Source organism: Leptodactylus fuscus, chromosome 7 (genome assembly GCF_031893055.1).
Source record: "Leptodactylus fuscus isolate aLepFus1 chromosome 7, aLepFus1.hap2, whole genome shotgun sequence".
In the NCBI taxonomy this organism is placed as follows: domain Eukaryota; kingdom Metazoa; phylum Chordata; class Amphibia; order Anura; family Leptodactylidae; genus Leptodactylus; species Leptodactylus fuscus.
Genome location: NC_134271.1, coordinates 144,775,294 through 144,798,236, shown reverse-complemented (window position 1 = coordinate 144,798,236; position 22,943 = coordinate 144,775,294). Strand labels below are relative to the sequence as shown.

General features: G+C 48.6%; 1 protein-coding gene and 1 non-coding gene across 2 annotated transcripts; one reads left to right on the top strand and one right to left on the bottom strand.

The window, feature by feature from the left end:
• Positions 1-6,946: 6,946 nt before the first annotated feature.
• On the bottom strand, positions 6,947-7,018 carry TRNAG-UCC (transfer RNA glycine (anticodon UCC)). Its single transcript has one exon. It is a non-coding gene; the product is annotated as a tRNA-Gly (tRNA).
• Positions 7,019-13,662: 6,644 nt separating this feature from the next.
• Positions 13,663-20,207, top strand: LOC142214616 (dnaJ homolog subfamily A member 1-like). Its single transcript, XM_075283554.1, has 8 exons — positions 13,663-13,685; positions 16,123-16,257; positions 17,620-17,800; positions 17,923-18,027; positions 18,206-18,421; positions 18,516-18,746; positions 19,439-19,539; positions 19,986-20,207. Exons 2-8 carry the CDS (start codon positions 16,126-16,128, stop codon positions 20,205-20,207), a joined length of 1,188 nt encoding a protein of 395 aa, XP_075139655.1. The 5' UTR covers positions 13,663-13,685; positions 16,123-16,125.
• Positions 20,208-22,943: the final 2,736 nt, after the last annotated feature.

Here is a 22,943-nt window from a genome sequence, read left to right as displayed (position 1 = left end):
ACTGTACCGCAACCTGCCCCTCCATTTCGCGATTCCACGGACCTAACAGACGAGTATCTGTGTCCAGATGCTCAAACACTAGAGTCTCCTCCATCTCCGGTCGATTTGGTGGCGGATGACCAGCAACCCACCCTCATTGACGACGATGAGATGCAGTTGCTGTCAGGGCAGCCAGTTGACATGCGCATTGTGCAGGAGGAGGAGGCGAGACAGGAGTTGGAAGAGGAGGTGGTGGACGACGAGGACACCGACCCAACCTGGACAAGGCGGATGTCAAGCTGGGAAAGTAGTGTGGATGTTGAGGCAGGTGCAGCACCAAAAAGGGTAGCTAGAGGCAGAGGTCAACAGCTTCGCCGAAGCCAGGCCAGACCCGGAATGTCCGAAGATGTTCCCTTTTGTACCCAGCCCAGAAAAACTCCCCCATCGAGGGCACGTTTCTCGAAGGTGTAGAGTTTTTTCAAGGAATGTGCCGAGGACAGATATAGTGTCGTCTACACAATTTGCCTCTCGAAATCGAGTAGGGGCCCTGAGAAGAGCAACCTGTCCACCACTTCAATGCACCGTCATTTGGAATCCAAACAATGGAATCAGTGGCAGGCAGCAACGGCAGGACAAACGTCGCCCGCCGTTCATGCCACTGCCTCTGCTCACAGTGCTGGCGATGCACTCCAGAGGACGAGCCAGGACATCACTTCATCTGCCTCCGCCACTTTGTTGACTTCTCCCTCATCCTCCCCTGTTTCTGTCTTATCTCCTTCTCCTGCACCATCAAAGGCACCATCAGGCGCTTCTTTACAACAACCCACCATCTCTCAGACATTGGAGCGCCGGCAGAAATACACCGCTAACCACCCACCCACGCAAGCCTAGAACGCCAACATCGCTAAACTGCTGGCCCAGGAGAGGTTGGCGTTCCGGCTTGTTGAAACTCCCGCCTTCCCGGACCTGATGGCAACTGTGGCACCTCACTATGCCGTCCCTAGCCGTCTCAACTTCTCCCGGTGTGGCGTCCCCGCCTTGCACCAGCATGTGTCACTCAACATCAGGTGGGCCCTTAGTTCCGCGCTTTGCTGCAAGGTCCACTTGACCACCGACACTTGGACAAGCGCCTGTGGTCAGGGATGCTGCTTATCTTTAAGGACAGGCAGGGTGAATGTGGTGGAGTCTGGTCCCGGGGTGCAAACTGAGGTACCCTATCTCCTCTCCCAGGCCAAAATTCATGGCAGGAGTAGACTGAAACCCTACGACGCTGCAACCTCCACCACAGCTACTAGCGGCAAACGCTAAAACACTGGTGTGGGGAGACGTCAGCAGGCGGTGCTGAAGCTCATCAGCTTGGGGGACAGACAGCACAGTGCCTCCGAGGTCAGGGATGCCATCCTGGCTGAGATGGCATTTTTTTTTCCCTGCTACACCTGGGGCCTGGCATTTTTACGCCTGTGATAATGGCTGGAACCTGGTAGCGGCTCTGGAGCTTACCAGCCTCCAACACGTTCCATGTTTGGCCCACGTCTAACCTAGTGGTGCAAAGTTTTTTGAAAACATACCCAAATGTACCGAAGCTACTGTTGAAAATGCGGCGCTTGTGCGCCCACTTTTGCAAGTGCACAGGAGTCGCTGCTAGCCTAAAAACACTCTAGCAAGGCCTACATCTGTCCAAACACAGGCTGTTGTCCGTCATTCACGGCCGTGCTGAAACTGATCAGCTTGGGGGACAGACAGCACAGTGCCTCCGAGGTCAGGGATGCCATCCTGGCTGAGATGGCATTTTTTTTTTCCCTGCTACACCTGGGGCCTGGCATTTTTGCGCCTGTGATAATGGCTGGAACCTGGTAGCAGATCTGGAGCTTGCCAGACTCAAACACGGTCCACGCATGGCCCACGTTTTTCAACTTGTTGGTGCCATGTTTCTTTGAAACCTACACCATTGTGCCTGATATACAGGTCAAAGTGGGGCCATTTTCGTAAGTGAGAACTAGCCTCTGCTAGGCAGAAAACATTCAGAGCACACTCCTCTCATCTTCGCACCGTTGGCTGGCGGAGGAAGACGAGGGGGTTGGAGTGGCATCTGATGTCCCTGTCCCACACGAGGCTAGAGGGTGCACTTCAGTGCATCCCATTGCTTCACCACAAATGGTGTGAAGGGGAGTGGAAAATGGAGGAAATGGAGAGTGACCCTTACAGTTGGGGCCAGCAAAGGCATGCCAAGTAACACACTGGCACACATGGCTGACTTCATCTTGGGTTGCTTTTCAACACATATTTCACATCATGAAGAACAAATAATACTGGATTTTAACAAGCCTCGAACCCCGGTCTAGGTCTAATGTCTGTTCCTTTCTTATATTAGGGGAGAGGGAAAAAAAATTACTTCAGTGATACGTTTAGCGTACATAGACTGACTATTAATGTGTATCCCACTTAGTGTTGTTAGGGTTACACACCGTCACAACCTGGCTAAAGCTTCTATAGCTGTTAATAAAGTCAACATAACTTTACGGTATCCAAAAAGACAGCTGGTACTGACAGAGAGCAAGACAAATGTCAACCAAAGCTGTGAGCTCTGAACACCCACAGTGACTTTGGCGTCATCATCATTATAAGGGAGCGGGTGGTAATAAATAACTTGGCAGTGCCTAAAACCCAAAAAGCTTATACAACTATATTTACATTAAGATACACAAATGACACTTTTCAGTAGCATGTCATGAGACAAGCTGATAAGCTCTTCCTTTGTGCAGTGCTATTTGAAAGTTAAACGCTGCCTTTATTTTAATTCTGGAGAAGGTGCAGACATTAGATTTAGAACATGTTGTCTTCATTGTCCAAATCCTCTATATAGGTAACGTGTTTTTCGGGCCGAGCTGTCTGGGAACGAGCTGGTGCAGCACTGACAACCTGGGTGAATATGGCAAGAGCCTGAGATGTAGGGTGAATGAATCCCCAAATTATTTGTGGAATTCCCAGTGAGACAATGGCACTGTATACCAGTAGCAAAAATTGTGGGTGCACGTAACCCCAATATATTCTTTGAATTCCCAGTCAGACAATGGAACTGTATAGCAGTAGCAAAAATTGTGGGTGCACGTAACCCCAATATATTCTTTGAATTCCCAGTGAGACAATGGCACTGTATAGCAGTAGCAAAAATTGTGGGTGCACGTAACCCCCATATATTCTTTGAATTCCCAGTCAGACAATGGCACTATATACCAGTAGCAAAAATTGTGGGTGCACGTAACCCCAATATATTCTTTGAATTCGCAGTCAGACAATGGCACTGTATAGCAGTAGCAAAAATTGTGGGTGCACGTAACCCCCATATATTCTTTGAATTCCCAGTCAGACAATGGCACTATATACCAGTAGCAAAAATTGTGGGTGCACGTAACCCCCATATATTCTTTGAATTCCCAGTCAGACAATGGCACTATATACCAGTAGCAAAAATTGTGGGTGCACGTAACCCCCATATATTCTTTGAATTCCCAGTCAGACAATGGCACTATATACCAGTGGCAAAAATAGTGGGTGTATATAGCCCCAATTCTATTGCTAGGGGACTTGCAGGGTATTTCTGAGGTGAAGGTGGGGGGGCACACCGTTGGAACGGGGATTTGGGGTGTATATATGGGGTATACGGGAATACACTGTCAGTGTGTTCCATTCAGGATCCTGGGAAAGCTGGGTTGCGGCGATTGAGCCCGTCAGTGCCACGTTACACTGACAAGCTTCTCCCTGGAATTGAAGTTATATGTAAGCCCAATATATTCTTTGAATTCCCAGTGAGACAATGGCACTGTATAGCAGTAGCAAAAATTGTGGGTGCACGTAACCCCAATATATTCTTTGAATTCCCAGTGAGACAATGGCACTATATACCAGTAGCAAAAATTGTGGGTGCACGTAACCCCCATATATTCTTTGAATTCCCAGTGAGACAATGGCACTGTATACCAGTAGCAAAAATTGTGGGTGCACATAACCCCAATATATTCTTTGAATTCCCAGTGAGACAATGGCACTGTATACCAGTAGCAAAAATTGTGGGTGCACGTAACCCCAATATATTCTTTGAATTCCCAGTCAGACAATGGCACTATATACCAGTAGCAAAAACAGTGGGTGTATATAGCCCCAATTCTATTGCTAGGGGACTTGCAGGGTATTTCTGAGGTGAAGGTGGGGGGGCACACTGTTGGAACGGGGATTTGGGGTGTATATATCGGGTATACGGGAATACACTGTCAGTGTGTTCCATTCAGGATCCTGGGAAAGCTGGGTTGCGGCGATTGAGCCCGTCAGTGCCACGTTACACTGACAAGCTTCTTCCTGGAATTTAGCTCTTACAAGAGCTGTTGGTTGTCTTCTCCTTCCTATCCTAGCCTGTCCCTGCCTACCCAGAATCTAAGCCCTAGCTAACTGGACGGAAACCTCCGTCCCCGGTGAATTGCAAGCTCAGAATGACGCGAAGCTGGGCGGCGCTGTTCTTTTAAATTAGAGGTCACATGTTTTCGGCAGCCAATGGGTTTTGCCTACTTTTTTCAACGTCACCGGTGTCGTAGTTCCTGTCCCACCTACCCTGCGCTGTTATTGGAGCAAAAAAGGCGCCAGGGAAGGTGGGAGGGGAATCGAGTAATGGCGCACTTTACCACGCGGTGTTCGATTCGATTCGAACATGCCGAACAGCCTAATATCCGATCGAACATGAGTTCGATAGAACACTGTTCGCTCATCTCTAGAAGTGAAGTATTACACAGTGTCCATTCACATCAATTGGCTGTCTATGTACTGCGGGACATGAAAATTCATCCGGAGTGAGCCTTTTTACAGGCAGTTGTCTCTCACCAGAGAAATGGACGCCCTTCACAGGGCCGTTTTAACATATTGGTGGGCCCTGTGCAAGTGTTTCATAATGGGATCCCCATCACCACCGCCTAGAAATACCTGACCTGCAAATTCTAATGCCCCATCGATGCCCCCACATAGTATAACGTCCCTTAGGGGCTAATGCTTGCCTAGTGGCCCCATAACGCTCCTCATAATGTTCCAGGTTACCCCCACTTTTTAATGTCCCCTTCACAGATTCCTATCCCTCACCCCCCGGTTGCCCCCACATTGTCATATACCCGCTCCCTCAAAGTTGCCCTCACACTGTCGGGTTGCCCCACAGTGTCATGTCTCCCACTAGGTTGCCCCCATTGTATTATGTCCTCACAGGTTTCTCCCACAGTATGCCCCCCCACACACACACTGTTATGTCCTCCTCCAGGTTGCCCCCACAGTATTATGTCCCCTTCAGGTTGCCCCCACAGTAAGTCCCGTACCCCTAAGGTTGCCCTTACAGTATTATGTCCCCCCCCCCCACAGTATGGTCCCCACAGTATGTCCCCCACTCTCCCAGATTGCACTATATATAATCAAAGAAAAAAAACAAACCTTAATACTCACCTTCCCCATTCCCCTGTTCATTCCTCTCTCTGGTCCCGGAGTTTTTAAGGAGTAACCGGTGCGATGTAAGTGATGTCACTACAGGACACAAGGAACAAAGACAGTGGCTGGGTGGTGAATCATGGAGTAGACGGCTCCCTACTTCATCACTGTCTTCAACTCCGGACGCCGATAAGTTGGTGCCAACCGGAACTGCTACTCTGGAGAAGGGGACAGAAAATGCAGGTCTGTCCCCGCTGACCAAAGAGGGCCCCCCGCTACCATGGGGCCCGGTGCAAGTGCACTGTTGGCCCTATGGTTAAAGTGGCCCTTAGAAGAATGTGGATGGAGTTTGTATTCTGGACATCACATTTAACCTCCTGCAGGGTACGGTTTTGGACAGTTTCCCATTACATAGGGCTACATCAAAATCACGATGAATTGGCCATTTTACCTCAATCGCCATAAAAGGCGATAATTACACCACGCCCCTTAAACACGCCCCGTTTTCAAGTATGAGTATCTGTGGGGTGAAGTTCGCTTGGTGGTTTCTTTTGGACCAAACACATCCAAACCGATACTTCTATTATTATGTTCTGGGGTTTCCCAGGAGGGTGATCAAACATAAAAAAACAGTGTTACTCACCTCCCCTGGGCTCCAGCACTGCTCCTGATCCTCTTCAGGCCTGCTAAAAATGTCAGGAACCGTTGAGGCCCTATCACAGACCTGAAGAGGACCAGGAGCAGCACCAGAGCCCATGGGAGGTGAGTAACAATGTTGTGACCGTCGTCGTCACGCTTTTGTCTCGGCGTCATGACTCTTGAATAACGTCAGGGACTGTTGAGGCCTGTGATTGGGCCTCAGTGGTCACATGGTGTTGTGACGCCAAGACTCAAGTGTGACCGACGCCTCAATGGTCCCTGACGTTATTTAGGAGACCAGAAGACAACAACGACCAGCAGTGGAGCCCAGGGGAGGTGAGTAACACTTATTTTTATATATACTCACCTCCCCTGGGCCTCTGATGATCGTATCCTGGGGTCACAAATAATGTAATAACCAAACCAAATTAACTAAGGTTCAGGTTATTTTTCGATTCATTGCCCAACCCTACCATGACCCCTTTCACCACATGGGATGGAGAGCCGAAACGTCCCATCTCTAACTGGCAACCTGTACTCGTACTGGTTCAGCTGGACCCTAAGCCCTGACGGGCTCCATTGCGGTGGCACCTGATTGGCTCTACCATACCTATAGGGGTACCGAGGTTGTAGTCCTACCTGGGTCATGTTACCTGAGGGGGCCCAATGCCCCTTTGCCATCTCAGCAGACACCAGTATTAGTTGGAGGCTTGGTATATACCTAGCATCAGGGTAGAGTTTCCGAGCTATATCCCTGGGCATCCGCGATAACCATATGAAGATTACATCCTCTATATGTCTATATTTAACCCTTTGAATGATCATCCAACATTATTTACTAAATATCAAAAAATAAACATTAAAAAAAATTTGTTGCGATGGCCGGGAATCGAACCCGGGTCAACTGCTTGGAAGGCAGCTATGCTCACCACTATACCACCATCGCTCACATAGGTTCTGTGTTCTCAGCATACGACTCAGAGAATCCCACCTATATCTCCTCATTTCCCCCTCCCTCCCAACCTACGTGGAACCTGAGCTGGAGACTGTACAAGGTGGACATAACCGAAATATTAAAGCCCCCCCCCCCCTTCTTCCAGGACCCTGGAGGGGGACACATTCCTGTGTCAGCTGTGTCTATAGCCCATGTGTGCAGCTACAAGAGACGGCAGCCCCCTCCATCCTCCCTTCTTCTTCCATCCATCACTTCTCTTCATACATCACCTCCAAAAATCATCTTGTTAACCCCTTAAAGCCAATTCCAAAAGCCTGAGAATCGCGGTGCGAGTGCCGGCCGTATTCCCTGGCCTGACTGTAGCATATGAGGGTCCGAATTGGCCCTTAAAGGGGACATTTCATCATTTCCACCAACTCCAACTCTTTGCATCCCTTAATAGGCGCCGCTTCACCGATTCTGGCACAGTTGGAATTTTTTCTCTAGCCCCCACCATTCCTGAGCAATCATTATTGTAAGTTTCAGGACTCAGTGTGCTAATTTGGCTCCCTACTGTCAGGTGGGCAGTTCTAGGTTGGATTAGATAGTCTGAGACCGCCCACTTGACAGTAGAGAGCCCAATTAGCATATTGGGTGCTGAAACTTACAGCACTGATTGCTCAGGAATGGTGGGGGCTAGAGAAAAAATTCCAACTGTGCCGAAATCGGTGGAGCGGCACCTATTATATAATAGAAAGAGTTGAAATGGTTGGAGGGGGCAAAAGGTTCTCTTTAACCCTTTCCCAACAACCACCTTACTATTACAGTGGATGTCGGTTATTTAAATATGGTGGCCGGGTCTCTATTGTACTATACAGCAGAGACCCCACATGACCATGTGATCAGACTCTTGTGTGGGCGGAGCTATTCTGTATACTACAGGGCAGTGTGGTTGGCAGGGGCGTAACTACTGTAGAGGCAGCAGAGGCGGCTGCCACAGGGCCCGGGCCATTAGGGGGCCCGGTGACAGCCGCTACCGCTGCATTTTTATTTATTTTTTTAATAGGCCGTTACGGGCCCTAATCACTTGCCGATCCTGTCTGGGCCGGGATCGGTAAGTGACACCGCAGGCCCCACAAATACTATCATTATACTTGGGGGTGTTTGCAGACCCCTGAGTATAATGATCGGAGGCCCGGGAGAGGTAAGAAACATAACAAACACTGTTACTTACCTATCCACGATCCTGCCAGGCCTCCTTCCTGACGTCCTTTCTGATGTCTGTGACGTCACATGAACCCGGCCTGCGTCCGGGTCATGTGACGTCTGACGTCATTTCAGAAGGACGGCAGCGGAGAAGACAGCGTAGGAGCCGGGGGACAGGTAAGTAACAGTAGTTTTTTATGTTTTTATTCGCCCGGGTCTCCGATCATTATACTCTGGAATCTGAAATATACTGTGTGCAGGGGCCACTATGGGGTATAATACTGTGTGCAGGGGCCACTATGGGGTATAATACTGTGTGCAGGGGCCACTATGGGGTATAATACTGTGTGCAGGGGCCACTATGGGGTATAATACTGTGTGCAGGAGCCACTATGGGGTATAATACTGTGTGCAGGGGCCACTATGGGGCATAATACTGTGTGCAGGGGCCACTATGGGGGATAATACTGTGTGCAGGGGCCACTATGGGGCATAATACTGTGTGCAGGGGCCACTATGGGGCATAATACTGTGTGCAGGGGCCACTATGGGGTATAATACTGTGTGCAGGGGCCACTATGGGGCATAATACTGTGTGCAGGGGCCACTATGGGGGATAATACTGTGCGCAGGGGCCACTATGGGGGATAATACTGTGTGCAGGGGCCACTATGGGACATAATACTGTGTGCAGGGGCCACTATGGGACATAATACTGTGTGCAGGGGCAGCTATGGGACATAATACTGTGTGCAGGGGCCACTATGGGGGATAATACTGTGTGCAGGGGCCACTATGGGAGATAATACTGTGTGCAGGGGCCACTATGGGACATAATACTGTGTGCAGGAGCCGCTATGGGACATAATACTGTGTGCAGGGGCCACTATGGGACATAATACTGTGTGCAGGAGCCGCTATGGGACATAATACTGTGTGCAGGGGCCACTATGGGACATAATACTGTGTGCAGGGGCCACTATGGGGCATAATACTGTGTGCAGGGGCCACTATGGGGCATAATACTGTGTGCAGGGGCCACTATGGGGTATAATACTGTGTGCAGGGGCCACTATGGGGTATAATACTGTGTGCAGGGGCCACTATGGGGTATAATACTGTGTGCAGGGGCCACTATGGGGTATAATACTGTGTGCAGGGGCCACTATGGGGTATAATACTGTGTGCAGGGGCCACTATGGGGTATAATACTGTGTGCAGGGGCCACTATGGGGTATAATACTGTGTGCAGGGGCCACTATGGGGTATAATACTGTGTGCAGGGGCCACTTTGGGACATAATACTGTGTGCAGGGGCCACTATGGGGCATAATACTGTGTGCAGGGGCCACTATGGGGGATAATACTGTGTGCAGGGGCCACTATGGGGCATAATACTGTGTGCAGGGGCCACTATGGGGGATAATACTGTGTGCAGGGGCCACTATGGGGTATAATACTGTGTGCAGAGGCCACTATGGGGTATAATACTGTGTGCAGGGGCCACTATGGGGGATAATACTGTGTGCAGGGTCCACTATGGGGTATAATACTGTGTGCAGGGGTCACTATGGGACATAATACTGTGTGCAGGGGCCACTATGGGACAAAATACTGTGTGCAGGGGCCACTATTGGGGATGATACTGTGTGCAGGGGCCACTATGGGGGATAATACTGTGTGCAGGGGCCACTATGGGGGATAATACTGTGTGCAGGAGCCACTATGGGGCATAATACTGTGTGCAGAGGCCACTATGGGGTATAATACTGTGTGCAGGGGCCACTATGGGGTATAATACTGTGTGCAGGGGCCACTATGGGGGATAATACTGTGTGCAGGGGCCACTATGGGGGATAATACTGTGTGCAGGAGCCACTATGGGGCATAATACTGTGTGCAGAGGCCACTATGGGGTATAATACTGTGTGCAGGGGCCACTATGGGGTATAATACTGTGTGCAGGGGCCACTATGGGGGATAATACTGTGTGCAGGGGCCACTATGGGGGATAATACTGTGTGCAGGGGCCACTATGGGGGATAATACTGTGTACAGGGGCCACTATGGGGCATAATACTGTGTGCAGGGACCACTATGGTACATAATACTGTATACAGGGGCCACTATGGGGCATAATACTGTGTGCAGGGGCCACTATGGAGCATAATACTGTGTGCAGGGGCCACTATGGGGCATAATACTGTGTGCAGGGGCCACTATGGGCCATAATACTGTGTGCAGGGGCCACTATGGAGCATAATACTGTGTGCAGGGGTCACTATGGGGGATAATACTGTGTGCAGGGGCCACTATGGGACATAATACTGTGTGCAGGGGCCACTATGGGACATAATACTGTGTGCAGGGGCCACTATGGGGGATAATACTGTGTGCAGGGGCCACTATGGGGGATAATACTGTGTGCAGGGGCCACTATGGGGGATAATACTGTGTGCAGGGGCCACTATGGGGGATAATACTGTGTGCAGGGGCCACTATGGGGGATAATACTGTGTGCAGGGGCCACTATGGGGGATAATACTGTGTGCAGGGGCCACTATGGGGGATAATACTGTGTGCAGGGGCCACTATGGGACATAATACTGTGAGCAGGGGCCACTATGGGACATAATACTGTGTGCAGGGGCCACTATTGGGGATGATACTGTGTGTGAAGGGGCCACTATGGGGGATAATACTGTGTGCAGGGGCCACTATGGGGATGATACTGTGTGTGAAGGGGCCACTATGGGGGATAATACTGTGTGCAGGGGCCACTATGGGGCATAATACTGTGTGCAGGGGCAACTATTGGGGATGATACTGTGTGTGCAGGGGCCAATATGGGGGATAATACTGTGTGCAGGGGCCACTATGGGGCATAATACTGTGTGCAGGGGCCACTATGGGGTATAATACTGTGTGCAGGGGCCACTATGGGGCATAATACTGTGTGCAGGGGCCACTATGGGGCATAATACTGTGTGCAGGGGCCACTATGGGGGATAATACTGTGTGCAGGGGCCACTATGGGACATAATACTGTGTGCAGGGGCCACTATGGGGTATAATACTGTGTGCAGGGGCCACTATGGGGGATAATACTGTGTGCAGGGGCCACTATGGGGCATAATACTGTGTGCAGGGGCAGCTATGGGACATAATACTGTGTGCAGGGGCCACTATGGGGTATAATACTGTGTGCAGGGGCCACTATGGGGGGTAATACTGTGTGCAGGGGCCACTATGGGGCATAATACTGTGTGCAGGGGCCACTATGGGGTATAATACTGTGTGCAGGGGCCACTATGGAGGATAATACTGTGTGCAGGGGCCACTATGGGGCATAATACTGTGTGCAGGGGCCGCTATGGGGCATAATACTGTGCGCAGGGGCCACTATGGGGGATAATACTGTGTGCAGGGGCCACTATGGGACATAATACTGTGTGCAGGGGCCACTATGGGACATAATACTGTGTGCAGGGGCCACTATGGGGGATAATACTGTGTGCAGGGGCCACTATGGGGGATAATACTGTGTGCAGGGGCCACTATGGGACATAATACTGTGTGCAGGAGCCGCTATGGGGACATAATACTGTGTGCAGGGGCCACTATGGGACATAATACTGTGTGCAGGGGCCACTATGGGGTATAATACTGTGTGCAGGGGCCACTATGGAACATAATACTGTGTGCAGGGGCCACTATGGGGTATAATACTGTGTGCAGGGGCCACTATGGGACATAATACTGTGTGCAGGGGCCACTATGGGGTATAATACTGTGTGCAGGGGCCACTATGGGACATAATACTGTGTGCAGGGGCCACTATGGGACATAATACTGTGTGCAGGGGCCACTATGGGGCATAATACTGTGTGCAGGGGCCACTATGGGGTATAATACTGTGTGCAGGGGCCACTATGGGGTATAATACTGTGTGCAGGGGACACTATGGGGTATAATACTGTGTGCAGGGGCCACTATGGGGGATAATACTGTGTGCAGGGGCCACTATGGGGGATAATACTGTGTGCAGGGGCCACTATGGAACATAATACTGTGTGCAGGGGCCACTATGGGGTATAATACTGTGTGCAGGGGCCACTATGGGACATAATACTGTGTGCAGGGGCCACTATGGGGTATAATACTGTGTGCAGGGGCCACTATGGGACATAATAATGTATGCAGGGGCCACTATGGGACATAATACTGTGTGCAGGGGCCACTATGGGGTATAATACTGTGTGCAGGGGTCACTATGGGGTATAATACTGTGTGCAGGGGCCACTATGGGGGATAATACTGTGTGCAGGGGACACTATGGGGTATAATACTGTGTGCAGGGGCCACTATGGGGGATAATACTGTGTGGAGAGGGCAATTAAACTGGGGCAGATGAAGTGGGGCATTAAACTCGGAGCGGAAGGGGGACATCAAACTGGGGATAGATCGAGGAGTGGACATTAAATTGGGGGGAGATGGACGATGACATTAAACTGGGGCAATTGAAGGGGGACATGTATGCCTCTAGTTTCCACCAGTTTAAACTGGGGCAAGAGGAGAGGCACTTAATACTGTGGGGTAATTGGAGGGGGACATTATTAATGTGGGGGCATATAATGTACAGGTGACTGTAGGAGGATTATACTGTGTGGGAGCACATGAATAAATGGATGAGAATGGGAGGAGTCAATGTAGAAGTGGGTGGGACTAAATGTGCTGCACATCTGCAGGGTTAATCCGTCTTCCTGTCCTTAGAAAGTTGGGTGGTGTGCTAATATACAGGCAGTAATAGATTAGGGCTCCAATAACTCCGCATCCTAGTCCCGGATTATCAGATTAGGGAGCTATGACGTCATAGAGGGGGTGTCCACTAGGCGCCCTCACTCGTCCTGCCCATTAATCCCCCCCCCCCGGGCAAATTCCGGGTCACAGGCTGACCGACGGCTCATCCGCCCCACTGCCCTACAATCACTTCCCACGGAGCCTCCGCTGACGTCACTCACAGTAGGCGTGGCCGAGACTATCGCTCACCGCCTAGAAGACACGGGCTTTACCAGTGAGTGGGCGTGGTTACAGTCACAGGCGGAGTCTGCTTCCAGATGGTTCGAAAGGAATGGCGGGAGATTAGAACACGACGATACTTCAATAACACAGCAGGACGTGGGCGTGGTGTCGGCTAGGTCTGCTTACCATTGGTCTGTTAGAGGAAGAAGGCGTGGTCTCAAGCCTAGGGGCGGGGAAGGGCTTCCAGAGCTTTCTGAGCGGCTGGGAAAACAATCAGAGATGGGGCGGGGTTAAGGAAGAAGGCGGGGCTACTGTGTGCCGGGATCAAAGCCTGCTGGGCGTGGCTTGCCGTGGAGAGGCGTGTTTCAGTCCATAATAGGATTGGGGGCGGGGAGTAGTAATAGCCGGTGGGCGTGGTCTTGCTTCCAGAGAGTTCGGAGCGGAATTAAAGGTACAGTGCGGGCTGTTTGGCTGTGACGTTGCAGGTGGTGGAGGGGACGCGGCAGGACGAGGGGGCAGGATCAGAGGTGAGAGCTCCCCCAAATACCTTATGTAACATGGCGTGTCCGGGGGGTGCGGGGAAACTTCCTGAAACATCCTCATTGTATGGGCGCTGGAGCCTTCTAGACTGGTCCCAAGAGCTAGCACTCTGGTGTCACGTGACCTGCACCGAGCATTGTATGGCTGCAGCGCGGCTCTAGTAGACCTGTATGTTCTATCCCTAGACTGCATATTACACTCCTGTGCTGTATATTACACTCCTGTGCTGTATATTACACCCTTATGCTGTATATTACACCCTTATGCTGTATATTACACCCTTATGCTGTATATTACACCCTTATGCTGTATATTACACCCTTATGCTGTATATTACACCCTTATGCTGTATATTACACCCTTATGCTGTATATTACACCCTTATGCTGTATATTACACCCTTATGCTGTATATTACACCCTTATGCTGTATATTACACCCTTATGCTGTATATTACACCCTTATGCTGTATATTACACCCTTATGCTGTATATTACACCCTTATGCTGTATATTACACCCTTATGCTGTATATTACACCCTTATGCTGTATATTACACCCTTATGCTGTATATTACACCCTTATGCTGTATATTACACCCTTATGCTGTATATTACACCCTTATGCTGTATATTACACCCTTATGCTGTATATTACACCCTTATGCTGTATATTACACCCTTATGCTGTATATTACACCCTTATGCTGTATATTACACCCTTATGCTGTATATTACACCCTTATGCTGTATATTACACCCTTATGCTGTATATTACACCCTTATGCTGTATATTACACCCTTATGCTGTATATTACACCCTTATGCTGTATATTACACCCTTATGCTGTATATTACACCCTTATGCTGTATATTACACCCTTATGCTGTATATTACACCCTTATGCTGTATATTACACCCTTATGCTGTATATTACACCCTTATGCTGTATATTACACCCTTATGCTGTATATTACACCCTTATGCTGTATATTACACCCTTATGCTGTATATTACACCCTTATGCTGTATATTACACCCTTATGCTGTATATTATATATTAGCCCTGTATATTAGCTCCCCGCGCTGTATATTAGCTCCCCGCGCTGTATATTAGCTCCCCGCGCTGTATATTAGCTCCCCGCGCTGTATATTAGCTCCCCGCACTGTATATTAGACCCGTATATTATATATTAGCCCTGTATATTACATCCCTGCACTGTGTATTAGCTCCCTATACTGCATATTACACCCCTGTACTATATATTAGCGCTGTATATATATTAGCTCCCCGCGCCATGTATTAGCTCCCTATGCTGGAGTATATCCATATAGTATAACCCTATAGTGTATTATTATTATACCTATGTATGATATACCTGTGCTGGATGATGAGCGCTATATACAGCCTGTATACCTCCCTATATACCCCCAGCAGGTCACGCCCTCCTACTAAAAGATGTGGCTGCAATTGGAGGATGAGCCCGTCCTGCGCTGTGGCTGTACATACACACTATATATATATATATATATACACACAAATACAGGTATATAGTCCTCCTGCTCATGGCCACTCTACAATCTGCTGATATTCACTTCCATATACTGAAGGAAGGAGAAAATCCCCGGAAAAGGTTTTTTTTTGTGTGTTTTTTTTGTTAGTCCCCCTCCCCCACACTGTGTAGGTGGCTGGAGGGGGAAGGGTGGACACTCAGAGAATTCTCTAGAAGGTTAAAGGTGACCTGACCCTTCCCTGAGCGCTGTGCTATTATTTCTATACGGTGCACTGCCCCTTTAAATGAGGAGTTCTGCTGTGCAAGGAATTTCCTCAGGGCATGTTCACACTGGGCGGACGAAAATTTGGTTTACTGCAATGTTGGTGTGAAAACTGGCCAAAAAAACGCAATTTGATGGCCCTTAAAGTCTGCAGAACAAGCTACAAGTCCTGAGCCATCCCTTAAAGGGGCAGTACACCTCCGATCAGTCGTCTTCACACACGACCACCAGGGGGAGCTAGGTAGCATGCATCGTGTCATGTGATCACCCCTAATTATAGTGCATGGCCCCTTTAAATCCCTCGTAGCCTGAGCCGCCGCGCTCCTGCCATGAAGGTGACATTGTGCGGGGGTTAATAACCGCAACGTGTACCATTGGGTTAATGTTTAACCCCGCGTCTGTCACGTATATAAATGACGCTGGATCATAACAGGTGGTCGGCCATTTTGAAAATCGTATGCGCCCCCTCTCCCATGAGTATTCTCCATCCGTCTCCCACAATGCAACGCGTCGCCACGCTACGTCTCTCACTTAGCGCCGCTGCCATAACTCTTTGTGATATGTTTCCGTAGGCAATGGTGAAGGAAACGGCGTACTACGACCTCCTGGGGGTCACCCCGACCGCGACCAGCGATGAGATAAAGCGGGGGTTCAGGCGCATGGCGCTGAAATATCACCCGGACAAAAACCCCAATACGGCTGAAAAGGTAAGAGGCGCCACGTTTGTGTCCTCCGTCTCTGTGGGTCGCTTTTACTAGGTGGGCCTTGTTTATCAAAATGGCCGCCTGATAGGGCTCTGTGTTGCCCATAGAGGAACTGGGGCTTCACTAGTCAAGTGAATGGGACTGAGCTCCACTATACTGTGTATGGTGCCTGGTATGCAGTGAAGGGTGCGCTGATCGGCAGGGGTGCTCGGGTTTGGACTCTCACTGATCAGACATCAATGGCCTTCCCATGGCGGACATGAAAGCTCTCGCTGCTGTGGCCAATACAGGTTGCACTAGAGAAGCGGCAGTATTTTAAAGGGGGTGTCTCAGAATCAGTCTCTGATCTGACAGGGGACCCACCCATCCCAAAAACGGGGGTCTCTTGTCGAAACGGAGTCCTGTTTGTGTGTCCTTGCTGCCGCTCCATTCACAGTCTATGGGACATGCCTAGAGCTCCTATTTTCAGGATCGTAATCCCAAATTGTCAAGTTAGTGCTACATTTCCAGGAGGAATAACTGAGTAACGGCATATCTCCCTATAAGAAAAGACGTCCCAGAATTGGAAGGCAAGTATTTACTGAAACAGGGTGGTTGGCCAAGGTGTACGTAAAGGATAACGCCAAATGAGAGCCAACCTTGGCCATCCGTTTCCAGGAGGATTAGCAGAGGGACATCATAACCGTTATAAGAAAGTAGTAATGTAATAGGATAATGCAAATGTTTAGGAAAACCAATCTGTCAAGGTGCAGCTTTGGATGTGGTAGAAGACAAAAAGTAAGGGATGTATTTCCAGGAGGGATAACTGAGGCACATCACAATACAGTTCTAAGAAAACATGTTTTTATATGGAATACACCTATTTAGTTTTAAAAAAGGATTGACTGTCACTAAAAGGCAAAGGATTCTTGATTATAAATTTCCAGGAGGGGTGACAGAGGAACATCCCAAGACAGTAGTAAGAAAATATCCTCCAGACTTGTTTTTGTAGATATTTGCATTCTCAATAAACAATCACTCTGGGGCCAGTTTTCTTAGAACTGTGTAGTGATGTTCCTCTGTTATTCCTCCTGGAAATTGATGATCCCTTGCTTTTTTTTTGTCACATTCAAAGCTGGCAGATATGTTTCAGTATATGCTTACCTACCTGTCAGGAAAGGTGCAGCTTTAGACGTGACTAGAGGGAACCTGTCCTAAATTTCCCGGAGGGGTAATAGAGGAACATCACAGCCGTTATTGGAAAATGTGCTGCGGAGTTGCTGTTTTTATAGGGAATACAAGTATTTATTATGCTGCAGCTTTGGGTGTGACTAGAGGATGACGCAATAAGGAGGATTATCCGTCTCACTCAGACTCTCTTCATAGTTTAAACAGATTTCCAAAGCCTACAAGGTGCTGTCCGATTCCCGAAGGAGGGAGCAGTACGACCTCGAGGGGGAGGAGGGGCTGAGCGACTGCCGCCCTGACAGGAGGGGACCTCGCAACTATACCACCGACCTATTCGACATCCTCAACAGAAATCGAGCCCGGCAAAAAGAACCACGTGGTAAGGAGGGGGCGGGGCAGGACAGCTGGTCTGATGATGTCATCAGAATGCCATTCACTGACTGCTATCAGAGATCTTGGGGGTTTCACTCTGACGTCGCTACTGCTCTGCTCTGTCCTCAGGGAAGTCGGTCATCCACCACCTCAAGGTCTCCTTGCAGGATCTGTACAAGGGGGCCACACGAAAACTCTCCCTCCAGAGGAACGTCGTTTGCCGCATCTGCGAAGGTGAGTGAGCGGCGCCCAGTCTGAGCTACTACAGTTCCCAGCCTCCTGTTGTGGAGACCCGCAGTGAGTTGCAGAGCTGATCTGCTAACTTTTTGCGACGACAACTCCCAGCATGCCCTAATCTGATGGAATTGTACAATTTCTGTATTAACCCTTTAAATGGCAATTTTCCCTACAGGCTCCGGCGCCCGTCCAGGGGGTGTGCGTCAGTGCTCTAAATGTCTCGGGACTGGCGTGGCGATGCACTACCTGGAGCACTTGCGTTCTGTTCGGACCATGTGTTATGACTGCTACGGGAAGGGCACGATCATCGAGACGGAAGATCAATGCCGCAACTGCAAAGGCAGGATGATGGTCAAGGAGAAGAAGATTTTGACCGTACACATAGACAAAGGTAAGTGCCCGCCCCTGAGGAACATGCTGCAGGTTGTAGTCTGCTCGCTGTCAGTGGATGGAGTCATCGGACCGTTGTTTTCTTGACTCTTCAGGTATGAAGGACAGACATAAGCTGGTCTTTCGTGGGGAGGGCGACCAGTATCCGAACCACCCATCCGGGGACGTCATCATCATCCTGAATCAGGAGCAGCACCCAGTTTATAAGAGGAGCGGCAATGATCTAATCATGGACATGGAGATTGGGTTGGCAGATGCTCTCTGTTTCTGCAGGCAGGCGCTCCAGACGCTTGACGACAGGACAATCCTCATTACATCCCGGCCAGGTATGAAAGGGTCAACTGTTGTCACGACTGTCCTGTTTTTACTGACCCTAAAATCCATGAAAAACAGACATGTCGATTTGGTTTTTGGCCTGTAAAACGACCATGTGATGTATGTTACTGAGTTTATTTATTTTATTTTTTTGGGTGTACTCATGTCTGTTTTTGTATCCAAAAAAAATAGACAGTGAGAGAGAGCATGTGAATTTTTTAATTTTTTTTATGAGTTAATATCCTACACTTCTTAAAGGGGTCGTTTCACCAACTCCAACGCTCTCCATCCTTCACTCGGTCCCGCTCTGCTGATACTAACGCATTTGGAATTTTCTTTCTAGACCGCACCGTTCCTGAGTAATCACTTCCGTAAGTTTCAGCACCCGACCAGGCTCCCTACTGTGGGGGGCGGTCCTTGGCTACAGCAAATAGTCTAGCCCCGCCCACCTGCAGTAGACGTTGGTGTGCAGAGTTCTGAAACTTGCAGAAGTGATTGCTCGGGAACGGTGGGGGCTAGAGAGAAAATTCCAACTGCGCCAGAATCGGTGCAATGGCGCTTAAAGGATTGCGAAGAGGTGGTGATGGGTCCCCTTTAAGATGGGCTGCTAATTTTATTCTGCACTGGATGTAGCCATAACCTTCATCCAGGTGACAATAGATAGGCAAGGTTTTTATGACACCCTTGTTCTTTTTTTCGGCAGGTGAAGTGATCAAGCCGGGGAATATTATGTCTATACAGAGAGAAGGCATGCCACTGTATGAAGACCCGCTCCGTAAGGGGAATCTAATCATTTACTTCAAGGTAGGTTTCCCAGGAGATAAACAGCAAACGTATCACTATGGGAATGCTACACCCTAAATTTGTGATGGCGCCGATCCGGTTGTTTAACCTCTTAAATGCTGCGGCAACTACAATATCTTGTGATGGGGAAAAAAAAATTTCAACGTTGGATGGTGCCAATGAAAACTAGAGCTCCTCTCTCCAAAAAAAAAAAAACAAGTCCTCACACAATTCCTTCAACAGAGAAATTTTTTTCAAAGTTACATAAGAAGTGTCCATTGTGTTGGGGCTTAGGAGTTGATTTTTGAGGTAAAATGTGCCTCGAAATCAACTCCTAACTTCCTCCATGTGACCCTCCCCCCACCGCCAGGTCTCCTGAACCTGGAGGAGACCAGAAGAAACCTTGCACAATACATTTCGTGAGGTTTTGCTGTCTAAAGTTCTCATCCTCTTTCCTGTGTGTCCAGGTCAAGTTCCCGGACTCTGGGTGGCTTCCTATGGAGCGCATAGATCAACTGAAATCTCTATTCCCCGCCCGACCACTGCCCACCGTACCGCAAAGCGCACAGCTGGTCGACATGTCCGATGTTGACTCCCAGGAATTTAAGAGACCTCAAGTCCGAAGACAAGGCTATGACTTAGACCCAAACGATTTGTCTAACCAACCGTTGCAATGCCAAGCCTTCTAGTCTTCTGCCGGACATCACCTTGGTGGATCTGGCCGAGCATCTGTGACCAGAAGATGGTTGCGTCTGCTCCACCATCTTCTCCTGGAGACCAAAAGCATCAGCCGGGCCTGCTCTCCTCACCAGTCAACTCTACTTAGAGTCCAACATTCAGATGGTGCTACGTCCTCAAGGTCCATATTTCGAAGCGGTGATGAGATGTCTCGGCATAGTCTTACGATCCGTGAATTTTTTCTTTTTGTTTTTTTTCCCCTTTTGTATATTGAGCTACTAACCCTACGTGGCACCTTAGTACGAGTGAGTGGCTTTGAAGACCAGAACTTCCAGATCCGTTACGGAGCCCGCTCTTTTCTACTGTGCGTGGTCATCTGCCGCTTCTAACCAACTAACCCAACCTTGTTTTTTTTATTTATTTGTGTCTGGATGAAACATTCCACTGTATGAAGTCTCCTGAGCCAATGGACCTTGAGGAGAACAGAAGAAACCTCAGACTGGTGGTCTACAGCCAGGAGGACCACCGGGAGGAGATCCCTACCTTAGATTTTCACAGGTGCATAGGACACTGTATATGGACCACAAGGCGCCTCGGTTTACTCTCTTCTGTTCAAAAGTGCAATACTGCTGACCCTACAGCAACCAATGAAGGTCCTGGCATGGAGGCGTCTACTGACCTGATGCAATCTTGTTTTTTTTTTCTGAGGAACTGCTTCTATAATGTGAATAAATTTTGGGTTTCTTAAGTCATCTGTTGGTTTCTTAAAGTGGTGGTCATCCATGAGCACTCAAGTGGGGTTGTCACGGCTCAGGCATTAGGTCCTAGGTCAGAAGACACTTTAGGACCATTCACATGTTGGAAAGTGAGGAGGAACTTAAGATGTCCTTCAGCCTCAAATTCCTCCTCACTTTGTGGCCCTCCAGGATCCACGTAAAGATTGGCTCCAAATTCCTCAGTGTGGCCTTACCCTTAGGGATGTGACTTTGATGCCAGGTGGTCTGAAATGCGTGTAGTCAACGACTAGTCGCAGGAGGATCTAAACTAGGCTAAAGCTTTGACCCTGAAATGAGTAGTCTTAAGGGTGCGGAGGTGGAGGGGCCTAAAGTGCGTGTGTGTCTAGGACTGGAGGTGGGAAATATTAGACTTTAACTACACACCAGATTTATGGCTAGAGATTTGGAGGCTGTGAAATGCGTGAGCAGGGTTTAGTTTTTGTATGCCTAGCTGCGGTTATCACATATGTAGTGTTAGTTATGTGTCCTATCTAGATCTGATCCACCCACTATGGCTACTGCTGCTACGCAATATGGGTAGTGGGGTACTGCCGGTCAGATAAGGACACTCACATAATCTACACATCTGGCTATATTAGACAACTGCTTGTAATGTACAGAGTGACCACTAGAGGTCAGACTTGGCTTAAAAAATGGTTGTTGGTCCTGAAGAGTGAGCGCAGCTCTGCAGTATAATACAGGATAAGTAATGTAATGTATGTACACAGTGACTGTACCAGCAGTATAGTGAGCGCAGCTCTGGAGTATAATACAGGATAAGTAATGTAATGTATGTACACAGTGACTGTACCAGCAGAATAGTGAGCGCAGCTCTGCAGTATAATACAGGATAAGTAATGTAATGTATGTACACAGTGACTGTACCAGCAGAATAGTGAGCGCAGCTCTGGAGTATAATACAGGATAAGTAATGTAACGTATGTACACAGTGACTGTACCAGCAGAATAGTGAGCGCAGCTCTGGAGTATAATACAGGATAAGTAATGTAACGTATGTACACAGTGACTGCACCAGCATAATAGTGAGTGCAGCTCTGGAGTGTAATACAGGATAAGTAATGTAATGTATGTACACAGTGACTGCACCAGCAGAATAGTGAGCGCAGCTCTGGAGTATAATACAGGATAAGTAATGTAATGTATGTACACAGTGACTGTACCAGCAGAATAGTGAGCGCAGCTCTGGAGTATAATACAGGCTAAGTAATGTAATGTATGTACACAGTGACTGCACCAGCAGAATAGTGAGCGCAGCTCTGGAGTATAATACAGGCTAAGTAATGTAATGTATGTACACAGTGACTGTACCAGCAGAATAGTGAGCGCAGCTCTGGAGTATAATACAGGCTAAGTAATGTAATGTATGTACACAGTGACTGTACCAGCAGAATAGTGAGCGCAGCTCTAGAGTATAATACAGGATAAGTAATGTATGTACACAGTGACTGCACCAGCATAATAGTGAGTGCAGCTCTGGAGTATAATACAGGATAAGAAATGTAATGTATGTACACAGTGACTGTACCAGCAGAATAGTGAGCGCAGCTCTGGAGTATAATACAGGATAAGTAATGTAATGTATGTACACAGTGACTGCACCAGCAGAATAGTGAGCGCAGCTCTGGAGTATAATACAGGATAAGTAATGTATGTGCACAGTGACTGTACCAGCAGAATAGTGAGCGCAGCTCTGGAGTATAATACAGGATAAGTAATGTAATGTATGTACACAGTGACTGTACCAGCAGAATGAGTGCAGCTCTGGAGTATAATACAGGATAAGTAATATAATGTATGTACACAGTGACTGCACCAGCAGAATAGTGAGCGCAGCTCTGGAGTATAATACAGGATAAGTAATGTAATGTATGTACACAGTGACTGCACCAGCAGAATAGTGAGCGCAGCTCTGGAGTATAATACAGGATAAGTAATGTAATGTATGTACAC